The sequence below is a fragment of the Ambystoma mexicanum genome, chromosome 11 (assembly GCF_040938575.1).
Source record: "Ambystoma mexicanum isolate Mex_15411 chromosome 11, UKY_AmexF1_1, whole genome shotgun sequence".
In the NCBI taxonomy this organism is placed as follows: Eukaryota; Metazoa; Chordata; class Amphibia; order Caudata; family Ambystomatidae; genus Ambystoma; species Ambystoma mexicanum.
The window spans coordinates 715988761-716008940 of record NC_090934.1 but is presented as its reverse complement, the minus strand read 5'-3'; the positions used below and the strand labels follow the sequence as shown (position 1 = coordinate 716008940).

At 44.2% G+C, this 20180-nt stretch overlaps 1 protein-coding gene across 2 annotated transcripts in view; it reads right to left on the bottom strand.

Annotated features, from left to right (window-relative positions):
- Positions 1 to 20180, bottom strand: part of SPON1 (spondin 1) — a 1209493-nt gene that overhangs the window by 854028 nt on the left and 335285 nt on the right. For both annotated transcript variants that reach the window (XM_069623584.1, XM_069623585.1), the window contains exon 3: positions 15607 to 15740. In XM_069623584.1, the coding sequence (XP_069479685.1) occupies positions 15607 to 15740 (134 nt within the window). The remainder of the gene's footprint in view (positions 1 to 15606; positions 15741 to 20180) is intronic.

The window sequence follows — 20180 nt, the reverse complement described above, 5'->3', positions numbered from 1 at the left end:
TGTGCTTCCTTCTCTCCACCAGTTGTCGATTAAAGACGTGAACTGTCAGAGTTTGGCGGCAGGAGGATTTCTTTGCAGTGCTTTTGAAGACTGACAGGGCTTTCGTGTAGTCTGCAATATTCCTGTCGCTTGTGCTATTCTGAATTGTCGACGCTACGTAGTCTTGCATCAGAGCATTGATTGCAGAATCGGTGAGGTGAAGACGGGCGCCATAAGAGTTGACATCTAAGGTGACGTTTATTACCCGATTTTCCATAGTACTTGTGTACCACTCATGGGAAAGTAGGTTGTGGTTGCTATGGACTGGACTGTCCATGTCACTTTGAAGGAGATGAAGTATTTCAGCAGGCTTCGGGACATGAAGATGTAATCTATAGCTGCGCCTTCTCCATTTCTCTCCAAAGTTGGAGTGTGAGTAAGCTTTGTGTTGGTTATAAGATGCAAATTGTGCAAGTCTCTTGATTCCATTAGTTTAGACCACAAGGCAGCAGGGCCTCCTGGCCTCCCGGCTTTGTCCGATGAGTAAGTAGATCGATGTTCAGGTCTCCCACGATCATTATGTGTCTAACCTCTTCCTCAATTAAGGCCGAGACGATTATCGATTCCATCTCTGTCAAAAATCTCTCATTGGGTATTCGCAGAGGGTTCCAGTAGATGTTAAGAAGTAAAATCTTTTCTTGGGATTTTCTCTTGGAATTCAAAGAGGGGGTGAACCAGCCGATGATGGATGCCAAGATGAATTCTATGCCTTTGGTGATTTTTGTCAGAGTCAGCGTGCTGCCTGATTTTATCGCTGTTATTAGTAACGAGCGTGGTCTTCCGTTAGGGCCCTTAAGGGCGGGGGAGTGGGCCAGCTCGAATCCATCCAGAAAGGGTTTTCGGATGAGCCACGTCTCTTGTAAACATAGAACATCAAAGTTAGATAGGAGGACATCAGATTTTGCAGTTAAGTGGGAAAATCCCCTTGTATTCCAGAAGGCCAATAACAATGTTGGTTTGATGTCAGAGCCCCGGCAAATTTTCATGTGCCCCGAAGTTTGTTTTTCCTTGAGTGGTGGCTATTTGGTTCTTAGCTTGTCCACTTGGATCTTGAACCAGTCGCTGTTTTTTTCGTTTGAGGTTTCATTCCTGTTCTCCCTGATCTTCCACCTTTTTTCCCCATTGGGGGCCCAGATGCTTTCCGTAGTGTTGCAGTGTCTTCTGCGATCCTGTTTCTCTGCACTTCGTTCTATCTGGCGTTGTCTGTGCGAGGAGTGATGTTGCTTTTCTTATTTCTGGTCTCGTGTCGGAGTCTGCGAGGTATGGGCCCTGTTTCCTTTTGCTGCACATTTCCCTTTTTCATCCCGAAGTGAGTTGGTTCTCTCAAGGGGCCCGTGTGGTTGCCTTACGGGAGATCTTCTCGGTCTTGGCTTCAACGAGGCTGAAGAACCTCGTGTTTCTTCCTTGCGGTGGTAGTCTGGGACATCGGGGAAGATTCTCCCGCCGTGCCTTTTCAGGTTCAATTGGCAACTCTTTTATTGCCAGGCTGAGATCTAGTCCAAGGTTACTTAGCTCGTCCTTCGTGCTCCAAAAAAGTTTTTGAGCTTTGATCGAGCTCATGTGAAGGTAGGAGCTGTCCTTTCTTCCATTTGGGTTGGGTTCCAGTATGTCAATGATATTTGGTGAGCAAGATTGGAGGGATTTAACTTGCTTGAAGATGATTTTGATTGCCATGTTATTCAAGGTCCAATTGTCCTGCTCTTCCCAGTGTCTTTGCAGCTTGAATATTCGGGTAGCTATTGGTTTGCAGCTGTTGTTTTGGTCAGTAAGCTGGAATGTTTCTTTCTGGGAGCGAGGACTAAGGCATCCAATGGAGTCATGGACTTGTGACCTGTAATGCATTTTTGATTTGGCAGGTGTGCGTCTGGAATTCTTCCGTACGCTTAAGTGATGCCGGCTCTCTTCATCTTTTTCTAGTCTGATACTTCGTGCCGCGTCAATGAGATTAATTTCCTTGGCATGAAGCTTGGTGGAGGACTGGTCTCGTACAGACAAGGACTGTCTCTGCTTTAGGCCTTTGGAGTTAGTCACCTCAGTGCCTCCTCGGGTGCTTTAGATCTTGGTTTCCTTGGTCTAAGTCTGGGGTTGATAAGCCGAGTGCTGGATGTTTGTGAAAAACACCCTCTTCTTTCTGTATGGCACCAAACGAGGGTCCACAGATTCTAGTTTTGTACTTTTCTGTTGCGGAGCTTCAGGGATCTCTGATTCAGAGTCTTCGACTGTGTACAGACTCAAGTTCATTAAGTCTATTGAGCCCTGAGAGTTTTCCTCTGTTAGTAGCTCCTCTTCTCCTTGGTCTCCAATGTCCTGAAGAAAAGGAGAGTTCTTCCGCGTAGGGGTGTTGTGACTGGGTACAGCGTTCTTTTGCATTACATTAGGTTTCTCTTTGGTCGGTCTTCTCCTGGCAGGTGGGGTCTCCCTTTGGCCATTGGGTGCAGTGTTTAGGCTTGAAGATGTTGTCTTCTTGGAGTCCTTGAGAGTTGAGCCCTTATATGAGAATATGTCAAATGTGGGGAAAATGTGATCAGCAGTGAAGGTGAAAATTGCTGAAGAAGATTTCTCTTTCAGAGTTGCGTTCTCTTTTTGTGTGGCTTCTCCTGTTCTTTTTTATGACATGGATTTGGCTGATTTCCACCTGGTTGATCATTCTGTGGAGTCGTGGGTAAGGAGACGATTACTGAATGTGGTTCTGCAGTTTGGGGCCTACTGGTGCGTCCTAGGGCGCCCGATGTGGCAGTGGTGACTTCTTTGGGAATAAAACATATTATTGCGGCCAGGGTTGCCTCCGTTTGGGTGTGCTGAGAGCAAGTTACTTTAGACTCAGGTTCTCTGATGTTAGGTTCTGTACTTGCTTTCGCCATGTTTGTCCTTTGTCTCTAATGGTTTGCGTCTCCCACTGAAGGTTTCTTGACTTGGCCATCACGAATCCCTCTAAATAGATGAGCTTGGAGTGCAAAAAGGCTATCAGCGTGTTTTGGTCAGTTTGCTGGAGATCTCGCTCATCCGTCTGTTTGTTATTGGAATCTGTGCGCTTGCGTCTCTGTTACTTATAGAAGTTGATGTATCTGCACTTTTTTTCTTTTCAGTTGTTTCAGATAGTGGTGAGCTGGGAGTTTTCTGCACCAAGAGCACCTCCTCTTCTGGGGCTTATTGATTGGTGTTTGGTTCTCTCTGTGGGCCCGACTTCCCCATAGGGTTCCTATAGGTTTCTAGAGACCCTTGGAGAATGCCTGAGCTCTGGTGACCTTGCGGCTAGGACTGGGCCATTGCCATCTCCAACTCTCTGTGGAGCCACAGGGGGGTTTGGAGACTCTCTAGGTGAGGGTTGAGGTCTGGTGGTGAGGGAATGAGCGTTTTGTTATGCTCCTTCTATATTTCCAAAGATTGCCGTGGTAGCTCTGATTGAGCTTTTGTACAGGTTGAGTTTGGCACTGCATCAACATTATTTTGGAGTGCAGTAACTTCTTTACTTAGGGGAAGTATAGGAGGAATGTTTAGTCCTATTAGATGCAGTGCAGTATCTTATACTATGGCCAGTAGCTCTGCATCAGTGATATCTTGGTGGGTGGCTCCCACTTCTCGCCCTTTCAGGCAAAGTACTCTTTGAGCATGGACATAGATTCAAGTGGTTTGGCAATGCTCAATTTTTGCTGGGTTTTAATTGTTCTTTTGTACGGTGCTTTAGACCGTGTTGCCTTTCGGGCTGTCATTTTTTGACTAGCGCCCGTTGTTTTCAGCGTTGGATGTAGTCCTCATGGAGTTCTTTCATCCTTATTAGGGGTGTCCCCCTCTTCTAGAGTGTTGTGGACGTTCGGGCTGCCTGTGCCCAGTGTTTCAGTCAAGGCGTCACTCAATGCGGAGGCTCCGCCCCCTTCTCCGCCCAACCACATCCGCGTCTTCTGGCCGCGCCGCAGAGGAGAGATGCCCCAAGGCAAGGGCCGCTCTCCCCTCATCGCGGACAGTGAGCCTGGGGTCGAGGGCTGGGACGGCGGGGAGAGCACACCAGGAGGCGAGACGAGGTCTCCAGTCTCCGGATGAGGATGGACAGCCGCAAAGACACTCAAGGAATTGGGCATGGGGCAGACCTCTGAAGGAGTCAGGGCCAGCGCCGCAAGAGCCCCTACGTCGTCCTGTGAGGTAAGGTAACTTGGCGGCAGAGTTTCTAGGCATTGGGCATTGGAGATCGTGTATGTCGTGGCTGTCAGATCCGTTGGGGAGGTTCCTGATGTTGTCTCCGGCAGTATGTTAGCTGTGTCAGTTGCAACTGCCGCACGCTGAGATTGCTTTGCCTCTTCAGGCTTTTCCGATTGTATGTTCAAGGCTGATGGTGGCAGTGGCAGTGGCGTCTCTGACGGCGGTTCGTGGACCACAGCGGGAGCCGGCTGTTCCTCTTCAGGCTCACCGACGTTGGCCATTTGCAACTGTAAGGGGTTATACTGTTCATGCAAATCTATGTGCAAGTCTCTGATAGGGTGGTTTTGCGTGGTCACTTGAGAGTTCGTCGGCACAGGCTTTGCTGGGTGCCTAATCTCATCCATGCTTTCACCCGCGAAGCCAGGAAGGCGGGTTCTCTTGCTTCTAGTGCTTCTTCCCTCGCCCTCACCCTCCAGGGGTCGACGTCTCGCCATCACTGCCATAGACTGCAGAGACTGCTGTGGCTCTGCGACAGCTCCGCGGCCTGGCTAGGGGTTAAGAACCTTCCACTTAAGTAGACAGGGTAAAAAGACCCAGTGCAGGGTCTCTGAGGTAGGAGTGGTAGCGTTAACTGCAGAGAGCGCATTATAAATAACCAATTATATATATGTGAATTATGCACAGGGACACGATAGAGCTGTCAGGTATGGGCTACATGTTTGCATAGGGGAACAATGCACCGTAGATTCTTCTTTTTCACATTAGTAAGTTGAGGGCGGGTCTCTGCACAGCATTATATATCTGAGTAAGAATGTGGGTGATAACTGATCATCAGCCCAACAAGGCGCTCTGGAATGCCCATGGGTAGATTGCTAAAACGTACATGGTTCAAAGGTGTGTGACTCTATTATGTGGATACTGCCAATGAGCACAGATAACAGGATTCGATCTTATTGCATATGGAATATGAGTCTTCATATCCACACCAAAACATTCACCTCGATCACACTGTATGAACTCATCTGTGATGACCTTTTATGTGGCTTGCCTTAAAAGTGGCTGTGTAGCCCAGGAGAAGCAGTTGCTACTTCATGCAACCCCTGGAGTTGGCAATTAGGGGATCATGCAAGCCTCACCCAAATCTTCAGCCTTTACAGCCAACTCACTATCATGTCCCTCAAAACCTGCAAGGGAGACTTAGAACTTAAAACGTATGTCTTCAAATAGCGGACTGTGAGCTGAGGCTGCCAGCTGCACTGTTATAAGTATGCAGGCCAGGAACAAGCGGTCCGCAAGGCAGTACGTGGGACGTCTGGCTCACTCACCAGACTGCTAAGCCCAAGAGCCGACAGACAGGAATCTGATCTGTGAGCCGCACACTGTGGGAATGCATGCCAGGAGGAGGGCGATGGTCCAGGTGCACAAAGGTCAGCCAGGGATGGGTGAGACGGATTCCATGTTGATTATTGAGGCTAATTTTGCAAAGACACACATGGGAAGTGGTCATGGGAGGCATACAGTGGTTAGGAGAGAAACCTGGGAATGGATGTCAATGGCAAACATCTACCAATCCCATCAGTCCTTAGGTGTGGCAGGATCACACAGCAATCACGGGGCAGAGTGTGTATAGCATGTCTGGTATGGCCCTATAAAACCTGCTTGACACAGGTCGACCCTGAGGGAGCTTTGCAGTGGCAAAGGGTGAGAGAGAAAGATAACGACTGAAAGTGGAAAGTGAAGCCATGGGCTGGGTGGGGGAAGGGACCGAGAGCAGTGACAATTCAGAGACAGAGAGACAGTTTGGGGTAGAGGAAGGAGAGAGAGAGAGAGAGAGAGAGAGAAAGAGAGAGAGAAGAGATAGAGAGAGAGAGAGAAAGAGAGAGACAGAGAGAGAGAGAGAGAGAGAGAGAGTGAGAGAGAGAGAGAGAGAAAGAGAGAGAGAGAGAGAGAGAGAGAGAAAGAGAGAGAGAGAGAGAGAGAGAGATAGAGAGAGAGAGAGAGAGAGAGAGAGAGAAAGAGAGAGAGAGAGAGAGAGAGAGATAGAGAGAGAGAGAGAGTGAGAGAGAGAGAGAGAGAGAGAGAGAGAGAGACATTCATTATGGAGAGGTTTTAATCCAGGAAAAAGGAAAAAGACGTACACGAGAGCTGGAAAACAGCAATAATAGTGCCTATTTACAAAAAAGGCCTTAGAACAGAACCTACAAATTATAGGCCAATTACACTACTGGACATGGTGGGTAAGATTATTGCCCCATCAGTAGCAAATAAACTGACACCAAGCAATTGGACATATGGCAGAGTGGCTTTGTGAAGGGAATAGGGACGTCACTCAACATGCTGCTCATAAATCTATTGAAAGCACAAACCGAAAGAACAAAGGGTAAAAAATGATATATAGCATTCATAGATTTAAGTGAAGCTTTTGATTCAATCGATCGTAATAAACTATGCGTGAAGCTCAAGACCTGGAAATGCCCAACATACATTCTTGAGGCAATCCAAGAACTTTACTCAGAAAAATCAATTCGAATCAAGTTAGATCACGATGGTACATTAACAGAATGCATTAAAACAAACAATGGACTAAAACAAGGTGTCCACTGGGAGCGAGTCTCTTCAATGTGTTCATATCTGACAACGAATATGCATTTGAAGAAACAAGATGCTTTGCTCCAAACTTAGGTGGATTACAGATCCAAAGATTACTTTATACAGATGACATCGTCCTATTAGATCAGACACCTGTGGCCTTCAGAGGCAGCTAGAGGCACTTCATAAATACACTGGGCCTCATTCCGAGTTTGGAGGTAATCATGGCGCTATTTGCGCCATGACTAGCTCCCATACCGGTATCAAGTCTGCCCTGGTTCAATGGGGACTTACCGGTCCATTCCGACCTTGGAGGGACCGGTAAGTCCCCATTGAAAAAAAACATTCCCCATTCCCATTTCAGCCCCCATAAGGCTCAATGGGAATGGGGAAGTAGCTAATAACGGTACCGCAATTTGTGGTACCGTTATTAGCACTCTGGTCCCTTAGCGGCTCCCGCTAAGGGCGCCTGGTAAAACCAGGTGCCCATTGCGGGACCCGCTAAGGGACCTCGGAATAGGGCGCAAAGGGATTACCGGCACCGATGTCCTTAACAGTGCCCGGTATCCCTTTGCGCCCACCTCGGAATGAGGCTGACTGTCATTAATGGTCTAAAGATTAACCCTCAGAAATCACGTATAATGGTCTTCGGTGAAAATAATGTCAAGAAGAAAGAAACAACACATGGCAGCTTGAAGGGAGTCAGATTCCCCAAGTGCAAGAGTTCACATACTTGGGAGTGGTTATAAATACATCACAAACAGATGAACAATGCCTTATATCCCTGAAAGCTAAGGCAAAGAACTTAGCGAACCAAGGCAAAATATTACTTAAAAAATATTGTGGATTCACATTAAAACCTCTGATTGAGATTTACAGTCTATAAGTAGTAGCAATTCTAACGCATGGGGCAGAAGCGGTACTTACGTTTAAACATGAAAACTGGTCTGTAATTGAGGGAGCATTCTGGAAGAATGTGCTGTGGGTCCCTCCCACTAAGCACACCTATACAAGCCTTGAGGATGGAACTGGGTTTGATAGCACTAAAATGCATTGTTGCATGGAAAACACTTGCACTCTACAGAAAATGCATTATTAGCCCAAAACAAAGTGTGTTTGAAACAATATATAATGCAATGAGCAAGAAAGAGGAAGAGACTGTTAAAGAATGGAAACAGATATGTAAAGACATGCTTTGGGACTTAGATGAATCTGAAGAAACCTTAGTGGGAAACCCTGACAAAATAAAGATCAAATTATATCGAGCTGATTGGGATGCCACACAAGTGTCAAGATACCCCTTAAAGGGTTAGGGTAAACACTTTGCAGACAGTCAAAAATGTAATACACTACCAAGACACTTGGAGCAATTTCCTAAGTGGTCTTATAGAGATCAATTCCTCTGCTTCCGATTGAACTTGTTCCCAACGGGAGCAATTAAAACAGGATGGAGGAAAGAAGAAAAGATCATAGGCTGTCGCTGGTGTAAGGAGCCAGATGTGGAAGAAGATTTGAAACATCTTGTAATGTTCTGCCAAAAGCTAAAAGAGAAAAGAAGATTACTGCTCGGAGAAATTACTAAGAACTATGCCGATAGAACATATGATGAATGGGGGCTCGAACTGTTGAGAAGTGAACAAATTAGCCTGACAATCGCATTAGTAAAGCTCCTGAGGCTAATCTTTGAGATACCTGATGAACTTTAAGGAAAACTGATGGTTTCCCAATAGGGATATCTTATGGAAAGATACTGTGTTGTTTGTATGTGTATTCTTTCTTTCGTTTGTACATGTCTGAGAGGACAAATGTAAGAAGGACATTAAGAAATTGGTAAAAGGTTTTAATTGTGAAAACCATAAAGAACCAATAAAAAAAATTATGGAGAGGTAAAAGAGACAATGAAGTATAGACGGGAGATGGAGGTGAGTGGGAAAATCTCACAGGGAGAAAGAAGTCCCAGGTCCTGCATGTTAGGGACCTTGCCGGCGTCCTGATGTGGGCCATAGTCCAAACCCTGGTTTCTGCGTGGACCAAATGAGAAAGATAGCATACCTGCTGAGGGTAGGATTCTCTGTCACAAGGGGTAGCTGAACCCCAGAAACTGCATATGTTTGAAAGCATGGCCCTTGTCTGGGAGGAATAAGAATGACTATAACCTGAAAATCACCCCAGTACTGTGTGGAAGAAAACCTGTACTTTCAATGCATGCTTGAACCAGCGCAAACTTCGCTTTAGTGCCAATTCAATTGCGTGTTAGCACAAGGGCAAACCTTGCCCTGGAGCTGTAATGCATTGAAAGTGGATTTTGTATTTGCACCAGGGCAATTTTTGTCATTGTGCTTCTAGCATGCTAAAGGCCCTTGTCATGGTGCAAAGTTTTTCTAATATGGCACCATTGTTTTTTGCACTAGGGCAAACGATGCCCTTGCGATATTACCATGCAAAGGTGCCGTTGCACCAGTGCAATATTTCTGTAATCTGGCACCAGAAAAGCAAACAATGTCTTGTTAATAATAATGCACTTGGCACTGTTTTGTTTGTACAATAGAACTAAAAATATATGCAGGTCTGAGACGGAACACCTGACATCTGAGAGTTAGTATAGACTGTTATGTGGTTGCCGATGTCTTGTGGCCAGAAGAAAACAGTGAAGTAGAGTGTGAATACTGTACATGGGCTAAGGAAAGGCATTTAGGGGACTAGTCCAGACCGACATCTGTGTAATTAGAAAAGTGAATTCATTGTTAGAACTACTGTTAGTCATGAGTGTAATATCTCTGTTTTGAGCTTTTATGAGTCACTTTTACTAACCCCATCACACATTTTTGTGATGGATAGTCGTCCACCAAGAGTGGCCCGGGGACTGTTATTTGGTGCTATAGAGTTTTTTTTAACATTTTACATAATACATTTTTTTTTTAAAGATGAATCCATTGAGCACAGAAATGTTCCTGCTGGTAGAATAAGTGTTGAATGGAGTATGACTGAGCTAGACAGATGATAGATGTTTGGTTGGACACACGATAAACACACGTGTCTCCCACATGTGTTCTTTCCTCTAATAATAATGCATGCAATAATTCACTGTATCAGCATTGGTATTTACCTAGATGGCATTATTATTGGTCAATAAAACATCAGGGCAGTGGCAATGTTTCCACACTCATATGATGCAATATACCTCATGATGGGGTGTTTGATATGTGAAGATCTGTAATATCATTTCTTTGTGTGTTGTAAATGTTACTTGTTAAATTGGATTTATCAGATGAGCAAGCCCTATCTGCATAGCCATAAAAGACATGCATTGCAAACATAAAGGTACTCTAATCTATATGATGAAAACATTCACATCAAAACTAGTGCCAAGCCACAATAAATTATCAATTAATGCCAAGAAAGTTGGTTAAGTTGAGTATTTTATTATAATTATAAACACTTACATTGTCATTTAGGTTTCTCATGGAATAATTGGAAAAACATCATTTGTCCCTGCATGCAGCCCCCTTCATGCTATTTTGATTTGTTTTTATTCTTAGGCGTGACTCTAATACGGAGTTGCAGATGGACCCGACCCAGGTTTCCATTTTAATTAACAGCCAACAATAAAGTGATTCATAAATGCTTTCCTCCATGTCTTTGAATTTACATGGATTTAGATCGAATACGCCTGTGTTTTTCAGGTTCAAATGATTCGTAACCTGCATCAAAACTGTATGCGAGTGGAAAGGCTCTTGAATTTGTGAGGCACAGCAGATGGGGGTGACGGGATCACACATTTCAATCTATGTCCCCTGCTCCACTTCTTAGATACCGCAAAATCGCTTGGTCAGTGAAAACTATGTGTGAACCGATTTAAGCATGGATATCCATGACTATGCCTCCTTTCCAAGCAAGTATTTCTTTAATGTTTAATTGAAATTCTTGACACTATATACTTTGATAGCCTGACAAATGTAAGGAGATATGGCTTGGGATACTACTATGGCCCCCTACACTCATATTAACATGTTAAATACATGACACATTTAAATCTACGACTGTGATATAATTTGTGCATAGACAGAAGCAACATGGAAGACTTCCATAGGGCATACTTGTTTTTAACAAATTCCATCCAGATACTTTGAAGCACTATAATATGTATGATAGGTTATTTAAAACATGCTTAATACCCAGGGGTTTCTAAGCGCAGACCCAGGGATCAAACCTGTGGTGTTATTTGTCGTCTTGCTTCCAAGGCAAGCACGTTGCCGCTGAGCTATCCTCCCGAGAATGTGCACACATCTTTTGAAAACCGGGTATTACTAGCAACAAAAACCAAAATAGAGACATATGCCTGAGGACCACATGTAGGCTGCATAGCAGATGCTGTGTGAATACTTCTCAAACTTAAACTCTACTAAGTTTTAGTGGCCCGATTCTGAGTTCATGATAAAATTAGTATAGAAAGGCATTATTCTCTCCTCCAGTTTTCAGAGCCGCCTTTCTAAGGTCAGTGGAAGGATTGGATGGGAGATGCTCAATTTGTCTCTATGGGGCTAGCATGTGCACCAGTTACATTGCAAGAATTTCTAAAAAGTCTGCCTCTTGTCTTATTCATGAAAGTGTTCTTGACCCTTCAGTAAATAAGAAAAGTGGTGCTGCAGACTGAAAAAAACGTCCATTATAAATGAAAAAGGAGGCATGAGGTGTGAACATTGTAGATGTCCAGTGTGATTTTGTTCCACAAAAAATGTGCTAATTGGAGAAGGACTAATTGGAGAAGGACTGACTCTTTTTTGATCTACATTTCCCTGCATTTGTTATTTTCCACTCTTGCAAAATGACTGTCTTTGGAACTGCGTCTAGGGACTTGATAAAAGGTACTAGTAGTAAATATCTTTATTTCAGAAAATACAAATCTGTAATAGGCACACAGATAATGATGACTTTAGTGTCACTTTCAGTTTGTCGAGTTCATTTTTGTAATATGTTTGAAGTGTGTTCTTTTACACTATTTTATTACATTTTTAATTGTGAGATACTACATAATTAAAACAATAATTTAATTCTCATTTGTATGAATTGAAAACCATAATGATACGTAAAAATGCCTGCTTGCAAACAACTGCTGTGGCTGAGGAATCCGAGAAGCCCCACATGTCAGCTTCATAGCAGGCAAATCCTCCCGATGTATCTAGGTACCCTTGATAGTTTGATGGACTGCTCCCCTTGCAGAAACTTTAAGAGAAGCCCAATAACCCACTATTGGTTTGAGCCAACAAAGATGCTGTTTTGCAAACATAAAACTGAACATTTAGGGGTCGATTCATGGAAATCAGCACATTTTTCCCGCAAGTCCTGCGTGCCGAGAACGAACCAGCGTGAGCCGCATGCAAATAGAAATCTGTGTGCGATGCGTATTCATGCAATTCTAAGCGCATTATATCCCTATGCGAAAGACGCGGCAGGAACACCCCCGGCATGCACTCACGGAGTGCGAAACAAAAAGAAACTGCCACATTTACGCGCACTCCATACACAAATACATGATCCTTGAAATCGTTGCCTGTGGTCCCCAGCAAGCAGGCCTGACCCTCAGGAACCCTGTTCAGGGTCCCCTGTGATTGTCACCGGCACCCCAACAACATGCACAACATTAATCATTACTCGTGAAAATCTGCGGGTGTGCCCCGTAAACCATTCCTGCACCCCTCTACACTCTGTTCACACGCCCCAAAGTATGATCGGAACCCCGTCTGCTCGCATGCACCCCTCAATCCGACATGCAAACGTGTCTCCATATTTGCACATCCACTGGGCGGCTACTTATGCCTGCTTCTAACTGGCGTACAGTTCGAGTACAGTTCGAACAATAATCATTTTTTCGAATGCTAGAGATTGGAGAAAGAAACAATGTTCCTTGATGTTCCAAACACCATGCAATACATATTCCATGTTTATGCAATCTACACAACATTGTATACATGTAAAAGACAACTTTGGGTAATTCAGAGTTCAGACAAATGCATTCACCTTGGCCTATCAAAGCCAATGTCAGGATTAGCATTCGCAATACTAGCCAACCTCCTGAATGATCTTGGTGTTCATATAAAAGCTGCATAATTTGTAAAATATATAATACTGGTACACAGATATCCCCTTTTCTAACAATGCACGCTATTTAACGTCTGCTATCTATTTGATGGTGAATGCAAAAGAGGACTTTGAGCTCAATGCTGATGAAAAACTAGAATGTCTTGAAAGCAGCATTAGCAATGTATTTTTTGTTTACATATGTATACAGATTTCACTCAGCAAAAAATACTTAACTTGGTTTTTAACAATGTAGGCACTCACCCTGTGCATCATAGAATAAGCCTCAGATAGATGCAATCAGTGGTAGCTGGTGAATCTTTCAATTAAGGGCTGGAAGTATCTCCCGCAATTTTGTCAGAGAGACGAAGCACTGCAAGGGAGCTCGAACCGACCATGGGTTGTTTGGGGCAGTCACCAACAGTGCACAGGAGTATTTCCCAATACATTTTCATGATGCGACTGTTCACAATACATGCCAGTATGAAAACATTTTCATATTGGATGTGCACATACATTTCCATACTGGCATCACCAATATATTCAATTATTCCCAGATATGAACACACATATTTGCTTTGTGCATAATGCCAGTAATGATACCATAAGGAAATATGTCCATGAGATTTGTGCCAATGTATGACAGTATGCCCACTTAAGAACACACTCCTGCTGGCTTTGGCAATAAAAACACCATGCCACAATATGAAAATATGTCAAACTGGCTGCAGAAAAATCTAGTCTAACCACAGAATAACACTTATCATACCTGCTTTATCATAGATATCCAGTAAAACATGTCATGCCACAGAAAGTAAAGGCTAGACGGGATTCACTAAAACTCCAGGCTAGCCATTGTTGGGATGGTAATGAGCCTATCCCACCCCCTAGGCACTTCCAAGTTAGGCGGACCCCATACAAGGCGATATATCCTACAAGGGGGAATAACCCCCACATACAGGGCAGATATAAAAGCCCCGTAGCAGATAGAAGTGGGTGAATAATGGTAGCCCTGACCCTGTTCCGTGACTCCATTTTGTTTTAGGCCACGATCGAACTTGCTGATGGCCTGCAATGCGCGCGGCCCCAGCTCATCGACAGCCCAAGCCTGCTCCGCCTGAACCTTGTTCCCACGGAAGTCCATCTTCCTCCTGTCCTTTCAATGTTGCAAATATCTAGTCTCGCTACCAAGAATGCACGCTGCGAAGAGCGTGAGACAGTACCAGGCCCCCAGCCCGGTGTCCATCCATCTCCAATAAACTGTCACTGCGTCCTTGACCCCCCCACCCCACAAGGCCGGAGCCCACCACACTTCATCACCCGACCTCTTCACATATCCATAAGTATCTGACCCCCTGATCCTGACCCTCCCAGGGTGCCCACTACAGATCCAAAGCTTGTGTGACCAAACATCTCTATGCTGGCAACACATGTCTTTTCGTATCATGAGGCGCCGGGGAAGGTGAATCATAGATCAAACCCAAGGGGGAGATCGTGTGTGCAGGAACTGCGGGATTAATGAATCCCTGAATGTGGAGGTCAACGTAAGTGTATTTTATCATCCTTTCTCTCTGGCAACCCTTTCATAAGATGTTCAGGTGCCTGCTATGATGAATGAATAACTAGTTCCTGTTGTTCATCTTAGATTAGGTAGAGTGTTTCTAATGTTCACCCTGACCTTCACCGCAAGGATGAGCCCAGCTGACCCACGTACACCAAGATTGACTGGGAAGAGGCAGCCAATTAGCGCCTGCCATCCCCTACGGAGCTGGCCTCGGCATATATCCGCACCAACCTGTTATGTGAAATTCTACTGTATATGATTGCATCACTGATGATGCGTTTTGTCTTTTTAGTGTGCTGCCTGTGTAATTTAGTGTGCTGCCTGTGCTGCCGGGCAGCAGAGTTCTTTGCTTACACCTATATTATATAAAACGTTGTTATCCTTGCAAAACTATCTCTTTGCTTTATTCCCTAGCAGGTTTTATTTACTTTGGAGTGTGCGTTCAGGGGTCTATGACTTCACCATGTAATACGACTCATCATGCTTATTGTATTATAGATGCCCAGTAAAAATTGTCCTGCAGCAATAAGAAATGGCTAGACTGGCTGTCAGTGTAACCACTTAATAAAACGTATCATGCTTCTTTGATCAGAGATGTGGCACCCATTATAAAATGGTATCCCTCCACCCCCACCCAAATCAGCACCACAGCCGGCAAAAACCAACACACACACACACATTCACTCGCTCATCCAACGCATGCACTCAACCACTAATATATCATCACTCGAGATGTTGCTCCTTGCCCTGATACTGTCTCTCATAACGAAGGACCTTCAGCTCATGCACACACGAACAGGAACCAGGAAGCACAGGGCATTCCCGGTTCCAGCACATGCGTGGAGGAGCCGGAGCGCTCAGTTTGAAATGGCATATTGAGTCTGTCTGTGCAGGGAGGCACAAGAGCACTCCTTCACACATTCAGACATGTATTCAAGGAAGGAAGAAAGAAAGAAAGAAAGAAAGAGAAAGAAAGAAAGAAAGAAAGAAAGAAAGAAAGAAAGAAAGAAAGAAAGAAAGAAAGAAAGAAAGAAAGAAGAAAGAAAGAAAGAAAGAAAGAAAGAAAGAAAGAAAGAAAGAAAGGAAGAAAGGTACAATGTTTTTGTATTCCTTACTTTTAAAGGAACATGCACAGATCTAAAGGGCATGGAATAGGATGCAGTCTGCTATGGGCCATTTCATGGTGAATACAAACAGCTTACTTCAGAATTACACAACCGCTACCAGAGGTCGGTGCCGTCCAGAAAACTTGAATCCGTGTTCTCCGCCTAGGTGTACTCTCTGTGACTGCAACAGGACAGTTACTCAAGAACTGTGTCTCCTCTTCGTCTATAATCTGAAAGAGGAATGGATAAACAGAAGATCACAAACTCATACTTATTCTGCAAAAACAATATTGTGCTCATGGCCTTGAACTTTTCAAGGGTAATGTGGCAGAGACCTATACTAATCAAACACACAATATCAATCAGCATCTGGGGAATTTCCATTTTACCAGCAAAATAGTGTATTTAGTTCTGAGCACTGCAGTAAATCAGGTTACTCTGCCTTAATAATAACAGCTTTACACAACTGTTGACAGGCAGAAAGATGGGAATAGAGTTGCAGTTCCCTATGTATGTTACAGCTGAGGGAAACATACATTAAAAAGCTGATAAACAATCTATCTGAAAAGTTCAGCCACACAAAAGATTGATGTGTAATGGCATAGGGTCCAGCAATGTACCCATTACCACTGTGAGTTTATGGGCAGCGTGTGTTGCTGCTTGAAATGGTTATTAATAGTTGGGGGCATAGCAAAGTATGACTTTTGGAACCTACTGCCTTTGTATGAAGCTGTGTACTCCTAAATACAGTACAAGAGTGGACAAGGTGCTTTGTGGCCAAAAATCTCGGAACTAAAATATTTGTCATTGGCCTACTTGACTGTTACATATAAACATTTCATTATTATTGTCCAGACCATAGCATCCTATATACAGACACCCACATCCTTTGCCAACTGTTCTCATCGTGCAGCAGATACTACCATCCAAAACCAGGGTACTGACACCCTTTCCAGGTGTTCTGTTAAATGTGCAGATACACCATGACAAGTATTACCATTGCGTCATTGCCATCCATTTCCAAGGTACTCACACCTTTATCATGGATATGGTGAGATATCACATCAACACCAAGTTCACTTACAACCAATCAGCATAGGGCGCCCCACTTTATTATTGCAAGGAGCTGGTCAATTCTACTGCAGTCTCCACATCTCCCTGTTCCCTCCCAGGCCCTATGTACGACTCTGGCTTCTCATTTCACCACGAAAGATCAGTACATCCTGTCCTCACTCGCCTCTTCCTTTCTCTCTACCTTGCTCAAGCACCCTCTGGCCGCCTCTCCCTCTCCTCCTCCTTTTTCCTCCATCTCACCGACAACACCTGACAATGTTTCTAGACAAGTCCAATCTATGAAAGTGTTGTCTAAACAGGTGCTCGCCTTCTCTTCCAGAACTATCAAGGACCACATGGCCACCCTCGCTCCAGCCTTGTCTGATTTCTGCAATCACCGTTTCCCCACTGGATATTTCCCCTCTCTAGTGCTGCCTAGTACAACCCCTCCTAATAAAGACCTGATTTCTATCACTTCTTGCCTGGGCAAACTCATGGAAAAACTGTTCATCTCCCAGTTTACTCTCCACACTGAATCTTTTGGTTATTGCCATAACCACCAGTCTGGCTTCAGAGCAGCTAGAGGCACAGAAACTACTCTCGTGAACACTGTGAAGATCTGCTCTCTCATCTTGACCCCAACGTTCCCTCTGTCCTCATCCTCCTTGACCTTTCCTCTGTCTTCAACACAGTCAATCATGCCACCCTGATCAATCGACTCAGTGAGAACCTGGGCATCACGGATCAGGCACTGGTGTGGCTGACCTTCTTCCTCCTGTACCGACCCTCTCAGGTTCAACTTGGGTCCTATCTCTCCACCACCACTCTCACCACACATGGCATCCTCCATGGCTCTATCCTCTCACCATGGCTGTTCAATGTCCCCCCCTTTGGTCCACTTGATCTCCACCTTCTCCTTTAACTTTCAGTGTTATGCGGATGACACTCAGCTCTATTTCAGGCTTCACTTAGCCTCCTCTCTTCCCTCGCTCATTCCGCACTGTCTATCCGTGATTCAGGACTGGAGGACCTCCAACACTATCTGCCTTAATGCCAGTAGAATGGAAATCCTTCTCATTGGAAACCTTGTTCCTGCTTTCCCTCTCACACTCTGGCTGCTCTCCTTGTGCCCTCTGCCTTCGCTTTTATTTGAGGCAAAAAACGTTGGTGCCATCTTCCACTCCAATTTCTCCTTCTCTCCTCACATCACGGACCTTGCCAAGAAGACCCACTTCCAGCTGTATCTCCTCAGAGGTATTGTAACTTTTCTGACTTTCCCCTAGAAGCTCACTGTCTCCAGAGCCCTGGGTCTCTCCAGGCTGGACTACTGCAACTTCAGGGTGAGTATTGAGGTGTTTATGTTTATAAAAACAAACTTAGTAGCACTTTGTTTAGACCTTTTCCATGAAGAAAGAGTTTTTGCAGTTGTTCTTCATATCTAATTGGCACTCCCTCTCTCTTTTCTATATTTGTTTTATATAAAGCGCTTAAGTGTAAGTGCTATAAAATAACACATCATTATTATTTGACCTTGGATGTCTGCTTATATTCACAGTAATTTGGTAATAATGGCATATACCCACTGATGTTAATAATACATATATGGTGATCCATTCTTGTATGAAATGTATATCGCATTATAGTGATATTGTAACAATATTTTTCGGAGTGTACTTAGAAACAATGCTATGTGACGCTACTTCCTGTTTTGTCAAAGGGTGAAAGGTCGTGTTCCATCACTGCCTGTTATGTCACTTTGGGGTGGGGTCAAATGACATCACTTCCTGTGATGTCATCAGAGTTCAAGGGTCGTGTGATGTCACTTCCACTACCCTCTTTTCCCTCTCTTTTCTGTTTTTCTACTTGCCTTTCCCCCACCCCTCATTTCTACCTACATTTTAGGACACTTGCACGATCCGAATGATGCAAGGCCTAGTAGGATCGTTTGTCTTGTTTTTCCCACATTCTTCCCTCCCTTGTCTTGTGACGCCTAGAAACACTTGATTACAGGCGCGTTAAAAATGCCACATCATATCCTATTATATCATATCATTGGCAAACTAGAAAAATGTTTAGAGCAGTAAGGCCTTTGGTTGAATACTCGCATCCACTGCGCACTAGTGCACCCTGGGAAAGGCTGGGTACATGTTTAACATATGTGCCACATGCTGTAAGTACTATTAACAAATGAAAGGCATTCAAACGAAAATGACCTAAGATTGTATATGGAGATCAAACTAGAGAACTCGAATACAGCACATTGGTGGACTAAATATATGCTGTGATATAAACGTGTTTGACATGTAATGCTTCATTTTGTCTCTGCTGTTGACATGTGAAGATTCAGCACATCTGTTGCTTTTATTTTAGATATAATTAAATGACAATTGTTCTTCCTATGGCATTGTAACGTTGGTCAGATTCGTGTTGCATTGTTCATGTATTAAACAAAGAAAGATGTCTTTGCTAAAAGATCCCACAGATGACCCAGTTGTGTACTGCTAGGTCACTAGGACACCAGTGGTAGGTATTTGTAGGATCACGGTGGCACTACTAAAACCCTTCAGAGCGCTTCTTTCTGAACAAAGGTTTCAGGTCAGTTAACAGTTAGGACATAGGTCAACTAAATAAGAAGTAACAAGATGGCCACCTGCTTTTGGTTGAACATTATGCACATACTGTGTGTCCTGTGAACATACGCTATCGCCCCATCTTTCCAGTATACTAAAGAGTGTGGCCGAGCTGGCATGGAGGAACGATTGGGGAACAGCGAATGAAATAGCAGAATTGAATAGCGTTTTCAAAATGATCTGACGGCACACATCCCCCAGACAGAATCTATTATAAAACGAAGACGGAATGAAAGAGAAGTTATTTATAACAACAAATAAAAAATAAAAAATTGGGGATACCCAAGGAATAAACCGGTTTGCTCACTAAATGGGAAACAGTGCCTTATAAGTGTGCCCTACTTCACGGTCGACTGGCCATAACATTGATTTTTAAAGTTATAGGGTGCTGGGACATTTTTTTAAAATAATTTAACTGTGCTGCATATGAACATGGAAGAAAGAGTGTGTTTGTGTGCTTTAATGTAATACTCTATTAAAGTGCTGCTTGGCCTGTGATGCTGTCTTGGCGTGCAGAGACTTCCAGGCCTAGGGGGAACAGGCGGGCAGTGCACGATGCCACACCTTCAGTCACATTGCTAGTTTTAAAACAGACAGTAGCAGCGTGGAAGTGACATGGTATTGGAGCAGCGACTGTGAGTTGCATTCTCTGTAGCAGGATGAATGTGCTCTGTGAGCGGTCAGCAGAGCCGAGCACATACAGTATCTCCAAGTGCAGTTTATTTTACCGCAGCCACCTCACCGTGACTCCCTGCACCGTGCCCACTCGAGGTCAGGTGGCCCAGGACACACCCATGCTGTTAAAGGAGTAGGGAAAGTGGGAAAGCATTAAGGGGGCTATGAAAATGGGAGAACAAAAGAAGCAGGTGTGGCAGCCCAAAACAGAACTGGGATCATGGTGGTGGCAAGCCGTGAAAGAAAGAGAGTGACAATTGGAAACAAATATATTCACCCACACAGCCTATTCCCCCCATAACGTCGGGATCA